General features: G+C 38.1%; 1 protein-coding gene across 1 annotated transcript in view; it reads left to right on the top strand.

Annotated features, from left to right (window-relative positions):
* Nucleotides 1–14,068, top strand: part of MMP23B (matrix metallopeptidase 23B) — a 344,346-nt gene that overhangs the window by 128,494 nt on the left and 201,784 nt on the right. The window contains exon 4 of the mRNA XM_044061757.1: nt 98–265. Coding sequence (XP_043917692.1) covers nt 98–265 — 168 coding nt within the window. The remainder of the gene's footprint in view (nt 1–97; nt 266–14,068) is intronic.

Genomic DNA, 14,068 nt, shown 5'->3' with positions numbered 1-14,068 from the left:
TTGAGGAATGAATAAAGGTAATATAATGTGCATGTGCATTATATGCTTTGCAGTGTAATATTATCTTAGTCATTGCTTTGTGTTTCTTCCTTTACAGGGTTCTACTCCAATAACCATACAGACTGCATGGAAAACTACCTTCATAGATGCTTTGAGGGAATAACTGGAGAACTCGCCCATGCATTCTTCCCTCCTAGTGGAGAAATCCATTTTGATGATGCAGAGTATTGGATATTAGGAAAAACTCGATTTAGCTGGAAGAAAAGTAAGAATCTGATTTTTTTAATGTTTCAGTTCTAAATGGGGGAGAAACTGGGAGCCAAGCATTTAGAGAAAGGGCAAAACATCACCTCAAAATAATATCAAAACTTAAGTATAAATGACTGGTATGACAACTTCTTGCCAGTGATATCAACAAAAAAACTGAGATTTTTGCCTCTGATTTTCCTCTCAGGAAGAACATAGTGAAAATTTTGAGAGGACAAAACCTGAAACAAAAAATAATTAGAATTACATTAATAAAGCCACTGTATTTAGACAGGTTTGCTGGTTGTTCTAGATGTTGTGTGGTTCATATCTTCAGATTTCTATGGGCTGGTAGCAATATGACCATATTCTTAGACAGCCAGTATTACACAGATTACTGACAACAGCACTAATATATGTTTGTGATGAAACAAAACTTTATAGGTTTTTCTGAATAAGATGTGTATCGCATTACCAGAATCCACTATTATAACCATAGCCACTTCTAAATATATAGTTAAAGAGTTTGTAAACAGCTTGCAAATATAATGATTTTATATACAACCATAGTGTCCCCATGTTGCAGTATTAAATCAGTTTGGCTCAAATTAAAGTAAGGCTACAGAATAAATATAGCCTGTCATTACAAAATTTTGCATTATATACATGTAGGCAATTATACCACACCAGTACAGCACAATAAGTGCAAAACATAAACTTTATACAATCAGTTTAAATAGTTAACAGCCATAAAACAGTGCTTGGACATCACTGTTTATAGACATAGCACCATTTAAAGTAATTATTGTAGTACATACAGAGTTCTAACTATAAGAAATGAAAACTAATTACAGCCAGGAGTACAGAATCGAGTAAGGTGACCTTTATTTCATTTACAATGAGATATAAGAGCCATTATAACTGTAAAGTTGTTTACAAACCCTTTAAGTACTTAAGACTTAATTCTAAACATATGTGTATGGGTGTTTGGTGTATGTACAGCCTGGGGCTGAGAGATATGTGTTCACAGTTAATTTCTATAGCAAAAGCACTCTGCCTGAATCTTACATGAAGAAAAAGAAATGCATTTACATAAAAATCTGACCAATGTATTTAAACTGGGAGCTGAAGTGTGAAAGAGATTGGGTAGATTAGTTGAACCATGATACATTGTGGGATTTTGTGCTCTAATATATTCCCAAGGAGGGTACAATGACCAAAAAGTGTCTCAGACTGTATCTTGAAGAACAAATGACAGGAGTATAGAAACATCGATGTGAAGACAGAAGTAATAAACAGTGTGGCTATGTGTACAGTTCATGACTGTGGCTACAGTAAATTGTTTCCAGGGATTCCAGAAATGTTGAATTTAGCTGGTTTGTACCCATTCAAGTGATTAAAAATGTCAACAGTGGAAACCTTACATCCCTCCTTTACTTGCACAGCAATATCAGTAATAGAGAGGCCAGTTTTTACCAGAAAGTTAAAACATTTCAGTCTGAACTAGTGACCTACATGTTGCATTTATCTGTGATTTTCTAACTCTTATTGGAATTATGTCAAATATCTAGTGTGGTAAGTCTGGTTGAAATCCTTGTCAGCAGATGCATGGAAACATTTTGGAGTGTCATATAATGTGAAGAAGCATCATTAGGTGTTTGGGGGGCATCTTTCCACTTTAAAACATCATTATGTGTGTGTTTAATGTGGCTAGTTGAGGGTACATGTACAGTGTGTACCTAATGTGGGAAACCTGGGAGGAATAAAAGGCAAAAGAGAGAAAAAAATCTGATGTAGCTGCTTCATGTTGAAAATATAAATAGCAGACAAAGACACAGAAGGATGCAAGGAAAAGTAAGAGAATCAAGTAAAAATATTCCATTTGTATGTGTTTGGGAGATACTCGTATAAAATACAAAATATTCCATTTGTATGTGTTTGGGAGATACTCGTATAAAATACAAAATATTCCATTTGTATGTGTTTGGGAGATACTCGTATAAAACACTTAGCAGACTAACAAACAGGATGACAGCAAGCTGCAGAGTGCAGTAAAAGTAATCTGGGTTTTGAAGAAAAGAAGTGGGCATGTCAGGATTCTACCCTCTAGTGCAGTGCCACTGGCAACACATAACTGGCGCATCATAGGTAGGGTCCACACTTCTTCCACAATGTAATGTTGTGGATGTTTTATAATTAAGGAAAGAAAAATATTGAAAGAAAAAAGCCTGGTGATGAAACATGTCTTAGTAAATTAAGTAACTAAACACTAAATATCATGGCATAAATTGATAGAAGTAAGGGTACCCCCCATGCAGTGTTGTTGACATCCTACAACTAACGTCTCTTTATAAATAAAGGAATGGAATTAGAAGAAAAAGGAAACATGGAAAGGTTATGTAATTAGTGATCTCTGAATGAGGGAATTAAATAAATGCATACGCATGACTTTTCATGAGAGAGGTTTAAGAGGTCAACCTTCCTAAGAACAGTGACACAGGCATCATGTTACCAGAGGGCAGAACTTTATCTGATTGGTTTTGCACACTTACTTCCCTTTAATCCCAGAATTAATTAAGCAAAGAAAACTGGTGTGATTTATGAAATATTTCAGAAGTTGCATTAGTTATTTAAATTAATACTTACTCATAGAAAAAATAGATAGAAGGGATTTGTGGTCACCACATATCACATAGTGTTACTGATGTCACATAGTTAGCATGTCTTGAGCAGCATTTCCGTTTGCACTGTGTTTAATTCTGCATGGGACTGCATGGAGGAAAAAAAGACCAGATTATGGACAACATAGTTTGTGGAGTGTAGCTTAGTAAACTTAATGAATATGCTTACAAACAGTCAATGCTCTTGTCATGGCTAGAAACCAGTATTACTATTCAGTCCTAGTTCTCATGGACATCTTAGCTCTGCTCGGTACCATAGACCTGCCTGATCCAATGTTTGAGGACTTTCTGTGCCATTTCCTGCATGGTTTTAGAATGGTTTATTTTTCATAAATCTAACTGTACTCAGAAGTTATGCTGGGGCATTTACACCTCTTTCCTCCTCCTTTCTTGGTTGTGAAGTGCCACAGGGCTCAATTTGAAGTCCACTGTTTTGCAAGGTATATGCTAACTTTGAGGGAGCTTATAAGGAAGAGGGCTTAGCATGCCACTGTTATGCTGATGACACCCAACTCTACCTCTACTTTCCACAAGAAGACACAGCATGAGTGTGTTCCCCTGTAAATGAACCCGAGTCTAGTCATTCATGGCTCTTCCATAACTGGCAGAAGTTCAACAGCTGCTAAGCTAAGGCCATGGCAGTTCATGCTACCTTGGGACAGTCTTCTGGTCTCTCCCTAACTATATCATTTAAACAGGAAACAAGCTTGAGTTTGTTTTGCACAGTTTAGGTGTGATCCAAGAGAATGGCACTTCAGGATCAGGTGCCTGCTGTCATGAAAACTTGTACCACTTGTAGAACATTTTCAGGATCAGGCACGTGTTACTGTAGGCTGATTACCACTAGTTATTCATGCACTGGTCTCATCTCACCTTGACTACTGCACTACTCTCTACCTGGGACACCTTTCATCCAGCTAGACAATTTGCAGATGGTGCAGAAAGATTTCCATACACTATTACAAAAATGGATTTTTCTGTTTACTGTTCATTGCAAATTACATACCAAAAATGGTGAGCTAAAAAACAAACTTAAAAAAATCTTTTTGCCAGGGGCAAGCCGGCATTCCCCCTAAAATTACACATACCAACTCCACAGTCAAATTACAATAAAGAAAAGGGAATCCCCTCCAAAATGTGCACCTCTGACTTGCACAATACAATACATTGCAGCAAATCTCACCAAACATTGAATTCTCAGACTTCATCTACTCAGCCAGTGGTGTAACACAAACATGTAGGTAAGCTGGTGCAGAACTCTGTGGGTGGATTACTCACTAGTGCTGTGTGGGTGGATTACTCACTAGTGCTCTGTGGGTGTTTTACTCACTAGTGCTCTGTGGGTGGATTACTCACAAGTGCTCTGTGAGTGGATTGCTCACTAGTAAGTACTCTGTGGGTGGATTACTCACTAGTGCTTTGTGGGTAGATTACTCACTAGTGCTCTGTGGGTGGATTACTCACTAGTACTCTCTGGTGGATTACTCACTAGTGCTCTGTGGGTGGATAACCCACTAGTACTGTATGATACCAATACATTATGCATATGATGTTTAGCCTGCAATGGCTATACCATATAGAATTGCTTGTTACATTGGTTTGGACATGTGCTGAGGAGGGATGCAGAGTATATTGGGAAAAAGATGTTAAGGATGAAGCTCCCAGGTAACAGGAAAAGAGGAAGGCCTAAGATAAGGTTTATGGATGTGGTGAGGGAGGACATCCAGGTGGCTGGTGTGACAGAGCAAGATGCAGAGGACAGGAAGAAATGGAAACAGATGATCCGCTGTGGCAACCCCTAACAAGAGCAGCCAAAAGAAGAAGAAGAAGAAGTGTTAATCTACTTGTTTATATGAATTGGATTCTCTTAGTTGATGGAGCGTCTGATGCTAAATTGCCTCTCATGGGCTTTTGTGCTCAGCAGCCGCCTAGCTACTGTTAGTCCCCCATGTGTGTTTAGAAATAGCAAGCATTTGTTCCTTTGCCTTTCAGACTCAACACATTTGAAAGTTACTGTGTCTGTGACTTTGACATTGCCCTACCTTGGTTTTCTTGCACAGGTTGCTCAAAAGTTATTCTCTTTCTGGCTTATTCTTTTACTAGAACCTGACATTAGGTTATTTTGATGTTAACCTAGGACCATACGTCTAACTCGTTTGTCATATTGATTTTAAGTTTGCTCATATGTTTAATGTGCTTCATTTTTATCTTATCCCATTTTATGTAGTTTTAATTTATTTACAATTTACTGTAATGAAGTTTTTTTTAAAAAAACATTTAAAATAAAGTCAAATTACCGGTCGAATCCTTCAAATCATCTGGCAGAGATGAGACCATTGCATAATACACCAGAAGTTCATGAGATTAGTCTTATACAAGTTCCCCACCCCACCTAATACGCGCAGACACACACACACACACACACACACACACACACACACACACACACACACACACACACACACACACACACACACACACATCTTCTGGTATATATAATTCTGATATCTGTATGAAAAAAAAACGAAGTTAAAAATATTTGGATCTTGGAGCTCCTTATGTTATTCAAAGTAGTTTTGAGTCCCAGAAATATTTAAAAAAACAGCAACAGCAAATGTCAGTAAATTATTTTCATTTAGAGTTGTTTTTGCAGGGGGCAAGCCCCCATACAGTTGAGAAAATAGAGTACTGTGAGACACAGTTATCTCAGACTTAGTATACTTAAGTCCCCATTTTTGTACATTCAGTCTTGCTGTTCTCGGGACTCGCAGTTACTAGTCTCAGAATTCTTAACTATTGTTCAGTTTAGAAATTAAAGTATAACCAGACGTCAGAGTAGCATTTTATTCGACCTCACCTAACCCTTCTCCATCATTACTGCATGTCAGAGGTGAAACAAAGCCCTTTGGCAATGTTCCCTGCATGTACATAGTGTGCAGATAAGCAGAAAAAGATGAAAACTAAAAGAATGGAGAAAAGTTCTGAATGGTCTCTGTCTGATGAAATAATACACATACAGGATTTTTGCACGAGTGTAAGGCACCACAAGGCTGATTCCCATTCCCCTGTGCAGTGCCATGGATGTCACCTCAATGGTATTAAGCAGGATTCTACCTGCTCTGCTGCATATAACCTTTATTTTTAGGGATACAAGAAGAGAAGTTAATAAGAAATAAGACTTTCTGCATTGGGAGATAACTGTGATTGGGAAACTTTGCCTTAACAATCTAAATAAAAGAATATGCAGTCCATGAGAAAACATAACAGGTAGGGTGAGTCCCTCAAACCATCCACTTGAACACCACTTGCATAGCATACTAAAACATCTTAGGCAGACACCCTTGTTTTACTGTCAAAGTATGACAGCGGGTCTCTGGCCTTCAACCAGTTTTTAGCAAGTTTCACTTTACAGCAGTGGCTTGATGACTGGATAAATCCTACTTACAGCACTAGCCACTAGTAAGAATCTAAGGAAGAGGAGTGCAGAGCTAGGAAAATGGTAAAACAAAGTTCCAAAAGCAGTGACGATGGTCATGGTAAATAAAATAATGATGTGAGACTGAGTGGCAGAGAAACTATCATGAGTGCAGTAGCAAAGAGTTAACAAGGAAAAAAAAACAGAAATCAAAAACTGTAGAACAGCTTTGGAGCTACAGACCAAGGAGAGTGCTGCTGATTGCAGACAAGAAGAGTCGATGAATGACTTTGTGTAAGAAAAGGGTAAGACAGTCAAATACTTGCAAGTTTTCTGTTGATGTCAGAAAGTGTTACCAGCTACAAATACCCATGATAAATAACATAGCAGCAGTAAGATGAAAACCCAAAAAGTCTATTTTTCACATAAAATACATCATCCGGCAGTTACATTGTTGGAAAGCTATACAAAGCTTAATAAACTCTTGGGAAGACCAGTAGAGCAGTAACTTCTAGAATGTTAAGGTAAATAAATGCGATAGGTTTATGTGTAGAAAAGCACAAAATAAGAATCTCTATTGTCATTATCATCCCGTTTCTGTGATATAACATCTGCACTATAATGACAACCATGACGATCATGGATTTTGCTATAATTCAGAACCTGTGCAGAGGGTGATGGGAAAATTATTCTAGAAATGGAGAACACATATCATAGTGTGGCTTCTCAAGACAAAACAAATGTATTCATTTATATCTGCTTTGACTTAATTTTTGCAATTCACCTCCCCCACTACCCCAAAAAGCAGTCATATGATAATATACCTCTTTGTTTAGTAACAGTTAAGAATTCGGTTTTGTGAATACAGCAGGGTAACATACTCTGCAGGAAAAGCCCACACATACATATTCACTGTCTTCAACGGTGATTCATCCTCTACTAGTAACCCCAAAAATTTACTTTACCAGAGGGTCAGATATGTACAAACAGCACCACTAATCAAATCACTGAATCATTTTTGATCAAAGGAACCTGATTTGATAATTCCAAGCAAAAAAACTTCACCTTCTAATTTCTTGTACAGCTGCTGCCATAAGGCCTTTTTGGACCTACAAAAATATTCCCACCTCATTTACCATATATCTTTGCACACTGCACTCTTGTTATATTGTCCACAGCACATACTACTTCCAGTCCATCTAAGAAAGGGGAAGGCTTTTTTTTTTTTTTTTAAATAAAATAAAACAGTAATGTTTCTGTTCTTCTTAGAATGTTGGAAACATGATCAATTGCAAAGCACCTCAATCACAACTCATTAATAAAAAAAAAGTTTACATAATCACTACTAGTACTCATTCAGCCCAGCATTTTTCAGGGGTGCTTACAACCCATACCCCATTACTCAGTTACTTTTTTCTACAAACTCCACTGTCACACAGCAATGTGTCTGCCAGAGTCTCTGGCAGGAACATTGATCTGAAGACATCTACAGCTCTTGAAAATAATTTAATTGACAGAAGCACTTCTCTTTCACTTTAGTGGCTCAATAAAGATTCCCTTTAGTTCACCTGAACTGAGTTTTTATTTATTTATTATTACATTTACTATTTTAAAAGGTGGAACCTTTATTTTCTGTTGTGTTGGTTCACTGTGAAAATTCATCTGGGACAGACCTATATGGAATCCCTTCCAAAAAATATCCAGTTCAAGTGAAAACACAGTACAGGTAACAGTAACAAATAGATCACTGTCTACAATGATTAAGTATGGAAATTATAGAGCCAACTGAATCATAAAATCCTACTTGCATCATTGATTTTAGCTCCTAGAAAAGTTAAGAGAAAGAATTGGATGCAGTAACAAATAAGCCATTGTGTATGTATGAACATTTCACAGTAAAACATCCAAACAAATATAATTTACATTGTGAGGTTTCACAGAAGGTATAAATTGGTACATCCATTTCAAATGATGCCTTGTTATACTCATGTAACCAAAACACCAGAGGTAGGACATGCTTTATTTCACACTTGGATATCCATATTCCGCCCCCACACCCGGACAAGAAAACTACCGTGAAAAACTTTTCAAAAACAAACTTCACGTTCCTTAAGACCAAGGTGGAAAGTTTCAAAGCCCCCATGCTGAAGGATAACACTGTCCAAGCTGCAAAATCCTTTACTAATGCATTCTACGGGTCGCTACAAGAATGCATGGATCGTGCCATCCCAAGCAAAACCAAGACTCACTCCTCCAAGAAAAGGAAACCAGTCTGGTGGACTCCTGCCATAAACAAGCTATACAATAGAAGGAGGAAACTAGTACAGAAAAGAGTAAAATCCCAAGAAGGGAAGACATCTCTGATCAGTATCAGCAAGAAACTACGATCCCTCATAAAATCATCCAAGGCGAGCTTTGAAAGAAAAATTGCCAAGGACTCCAAAGATAACCACAAGCCATTCTTTAGTTATGTCAAGAATCTAAGTGGCAATGCTCAGATCTGCTTGGAGTTAATGCAGAATGGCACAAAATACACTGAACTGACCAATATCGCCAACATCCTGGCAGACAGTTCAGCACAAACTTCACCCCCTCTCACCCCCAAAAGGGCCTATAACCATACCAGAAGAATGTAGTGCCCCTGAAATCACAGACACTCAGGTTAAAACAGCCCTCTCCAAAGCCAAAAACACAGCATCAATGGGACCGGATGGTGTCCCAGGCTGCGTCCTACACAAGCTCAAAGATGAACTAACCCCTCACCTAAACACACTGTTCAAACACAGCCTCTCCACAGGCTACATACCCATAGAGTAGTGCACAGCAACGGTTATTCCACTCCACAAAGGTGGACCACAACAGACCCTGGGAACTATTACCCTATAAGCCTGACTAGCTTGGTCTGCAAGGCTATGGAGCACATCATCATGGAACTCATTAACAGAGACATTGAGAACCTCCAAACACAGGACCCTACCCAGTTTGGCTTTGTTAAGGGCAGATCATGCCTCCTAAACCTGGTGGACTTCCTTGATACAGTTACCAAGGCTATAGACGAGGGAAAGGTGGTACACACAGCCTACCTAGACCTCGCTAAGGCCTTCAACACCATTCCCCATTCATGTATTATAGACAAGATCACCAGCCTGAACATAAACCCCTATGTCACAAGATGGGTCTCACTGAGATGGATACCTGGTGTCAAAATCATGGCCTCAAGCTAAATGCCAAAAAGTGCATAGTCATCCCCTTTGGAAAAAACAAAGTACCCACAAACTACCACAAAGGTGGTAGTCCCCTAAATACAGAAGACATAATAAGGGATCTGGGGACCCAAGTAGATAGTAATCTCATCTTTGATAATCACATTGCCCAAGTGGTTAGAAAATCCTTCTACGTGGCCCACCTAATCACAAAAGGGTTCGCATCCAGATCAAAAGAGGTCATTGTGCTCCTCTACCCATCGCTCATCAGACCCATCATAGAGTACAATGCCCCATTTGGGATGTACCTTACAAGACACCTGCAACAGCTGGAAAGACCACAGAAGTACCTCACCAAGAGGATCAATGGCCTCAAACAGATGCCCTATGCAGCTCGACTGAAGAAACTCCAGTTGTACTCGGTTGCATACCGCCTACTCAGAGGTGATCTCTGCCTGACATACAAGGCCATGTCCAACCCAGAATTGATGGACATGCTCCACCTAAAGAAAACCTTATCCCCTCGAGCCACACGCTCTGGGGGTCTAAACCTCACCACAACAATAAACAGGACATGCTGGAGGGATAGATTCCTGTTCCAGAGACTTCCCATGCTTTGGAACAAGATCCCAATCGACATTAAGAGAGCTCCTCGCTAACACTCTTCAAAAGAAACCTTGACGAGTGGATGGGAAACAGAAAGTTTACCCCGGGGATCACTTCAGTGGCTCTGCTGGACAGAGGCACAGGGAACTAATCTAATGGGGTGGCGAAAGACAACACATTCTGGCTAGGCTTATAAATGCCTTTGGGCAGATAGCCTAGTACCCACCTATGAGCCTATGAACATTGAGGAAGGACATTCATATAGCATATTTAAATGGTTTGATAAAATTCAAAGCTTCCTTAATAGGACTTTGAAGTTATTAGGTTTGTACTGTAATGCTTTTCATTGAACAATGGACTTTTATCCCACATTGTAGCTGGAAGGTTAATCCTGCAGCATAGTCACTGCAGATGGACCATTTAATTAATGAGAAAAAAACAGAATTTAAGCACTACAGTGCACCCAGAGGTTATGGTGTTATTCAAGTTAATCATCCCCTGGGGGTGTAATTTGGTTTAAAGTGTAGCTATGATACTGCCCTCCAATAATTTAATTAATTGGAGTAGTATCATGATCCCTGATAATATCTTATTGTTTTAATTCTCAGTGAATTTCTGCAGTCATAGCCTTTGTTAATCCCAGCAAGACGCACTCATTAATGTCAATGATGATTACAGCATATGTCAGCCTTGGTAGTTAATATGGAGGATTATAGGCAGCTTTAATCAGGATTTATTTTTAATTTAATGATTTATTTCTGACATATATTTCTCTATTTTAAAATGTATTTTCTATAAAAAAGAATGCAGAAATCATGATGTTTCCCCAGTCTATTAGCATAGGGGTAAGGTAGCTCCCTGCACTACCAGTAACCCAGGTTCAAAGAGTATTCTGAGGACTAGTTGAGGGCAAGCCTGGGGGAGTAAGCAACTGACAAATGGCTTGCCTTGTGTGAGAGAGGGTATAAGGGAACCCCTGCTGGCTTCCATTCATGCAAGTGTGGTGGGACCACTGCATGCAGACATGTATGTGGTGGAGATGCATGTATGCAAAACCATGTTCAAAACAGCCTTGGCATCATAGTACACCAAACATGGAGTGATGTATTGGCAATATTCCAAAATACCCATCACTCAGTCTGATGACATAAACAACCTACCACCTAGTTTGCCCCTAAACATGATAAATGCATTGGGTAGTGTGGATAGCACATGAGTCTAATGTAGATCTGCAATCAGTAAAGGGGACCAAAAATACTTTAAAAAAATATACAGATTTAATGACAGTAGGCAATTCAAATGGATGGCTAATCCAATATACTGTTTTGTTTATTAATTTATGCTGTGAGTGGATTTTTTGGCAATGTTTATTCTATGTTCACTGTCCTATATAAAACTGTATTCAGCAGGAAATTTAATGAATCATTTTACATGAATATGCCATATAAATTTCAGATGTGAAATTTTTTATATTTTTCACAAAAATCACAGATATAGTTCTTGGCTTGGATTTGATATTGCCTAACTAAATGTTTTTTCCAACTTGTTTTATACATTAATCATAGTTTCATCATGCATCATTTTTGAGGCTTGATGTTTCCATTTATGTATATTGCTGTTTAATTTAATTTTCAGGCACAGAATGCTAACAACTATTACTACTGTCAGGCTATGCTTCTACAAAGTTCTGCAAACTATTTTAACAAAGCGTATTCCAGACTGACTGTATTTTCTAGAAGTCAGAGTGGACTGAAGGCATTAACCAAAAACAAAGGGTAATTTATTCAAGGGATATTTAACAATTAAACAAATAAAGATCTACAATACAAACTGTAAATATATTCACTGTTTATAATTTAATTTATTTATATAATTAAACACAGAGTGTGATTATCCCCTTTAATGCAGTATTCATATAAACGCAGCACATGATTTAGTATTCTGTTATGGAAGCCTATTATACTACATTAAAACTATGTCAAAAGAAAAAAGAAAAAAAAATGCTAAACCATTTTCTACAATACAGAGGATTATAATCAGGTCTCCAGTCATAAGGGACCTCTTGTGTGTTTGAGACATGGATGCCTAGAAATTTGCTCTTGAGGTGAAACTTGACATCCATGTCAAGAACACATAATTCTTTGTGGTACATGGAGCTTTATCTGCTCCATGTACTACCAGTTAAAAAAATGCTAAATGTTTTGCCAGCTTTCTAAGCTGTAAAAGATTTACCGAGCACTGTCAGAAAGGCAGAGGAACATGTTGTCTTATGTTAGGAAAATACTAGTACACAGAGTAAGCAGACAGAAATCTGTTTTGAATTCTGCTAATGTCATTTGCTGGTCAGTACTGGCAGATTTTAGTGCCTAGCCCAACACCTGTTCTTACTAACTGTAGCAGAGATACTTAACAATTGTTAAGATCAAATCTTGTGCTATAGAAGTGCTTAAATGATTTGCCTTTTTCATGATATCAGAATCTAATCACCACTCTGTTTGCACTACAGGGGAATCAACACTTAGTATAAATATTATACAAACTAAACGTGTTACTATACTAACTGTATCTCAAGGCATATGTCACTGCAGTTTGATAACAATAACTGGTTGAACAAATCTGTGATCATTAATACAAAATTCGCCACTTTAATCCATCTATTTACAAACAGAAAAACCCTTATAGGAACATAAAATTCTCTCTTCAGTCCCCAAATGGGAATGTACCAAACAATCCCCAAACTAGGAGAATTACAGTAAGAAATTTTTAATTTTATATTCCTCAAAAATTCCTTTGACTGTACAATATACCAGTGTTCTTTAAGAATACATGTAACCTCTTCTAGAAAGGGGGCACACCTTGTATTGAAGTAAATATCTTCCTTTCTAATCTTCTCCCTTCCTTATTCTTGAATAACTTAGGGCATTTATCCTTCCCTTTTTATTCTGCAGTTTGTCCCCGAATATTTTCAATTATATGTCAGAGTAACCTCAATTTTATAATCTACATACAATTTTTTTCTGCCTCTTGCAGAAATTCATCCTCCCCAGAACGGGTCTATATTAGAATGACGAAACCTCACTTACGTGAATCCCAAAAGGCCGGCACATAAACAGCGAACCACATGAACACCGAACATCCTTAAGAGTGACATTCAAAATACCGAATTGCCATAGTTGTCCACACCATGTTTAGTGAGGTAAAACGTCAGTAGGAGATTCCCTTATCCGGTATAGCCCCCCAATGTAAATGTGCAATAGTTACTGACCTTAGGGTTAGGGTGCCGGTTAAGGTAAGTGCATATATAGTAATACATTCATATTTATTTTGTTTGGGTAGGCAGTACATAGCGGGCAGTGGAGTTGGCCAACTATGGCAATTCAATATTTTGAATTTCGTGCTTAAGGACGTTCTGTGTTTTTGTCGTTCGCTGTGTATGTGTCGGCCTTTCAGGATTCGCATAAGTGAGATTTCGGCATTCTAATATAGACCCCCCCCAGAACATAGATTCCTAACCCTATAAAATCCCTCAAATGGCAGAGAGTTAATCAGGTGCAAAGGGTGGGCACTTGAGTCTTCTCAAACAGTATTAGCTACAGCGGGTTTTCTATATAAAGGTGAATTTATAAGACCTCCTTTAATAAAAAGCCATTACATCTACGTAAATAAGTTATAACTTCTTTATGTACCAGATAAGTAAAAGATGAACCCACATTATTATTATGAAAATGTATAACCACCATCATCTTCTTTTGGCTGTTCCCATTAGGGGTTGCCACAGTGGATCATATGTTTCCATTTCTTCCTGTCCTCTGCATCTTGCTCTGTCACACCAACCACCTGCATGTCCTCTCTCACCACATCCATAAACCTTACCTTAGGCCTTGCTCTTTTCCTGTTACCTGGCAGTGTCATCCTTA

The sequence above is a fragment of the Protopterus annectens genome, chromosome 2.part0, assembly GCF_019279795.1.
Source record: "Protopterus annectens isolate FY-2018-M chromosome 2.part0, PAN1.0, whole genome shotgun sequence".
Lineage (NCBI taxonomy): Eukaryota > Metazoa > Chordata > Ceratodontiformes > Protopteridae > Protopterus > Protopterus annectens.
The sequence above is the reverse complement of the archived record's forward strand: the minus strand, read 5'-3'. Positions and strand labels throughout refer to the sequence as shown.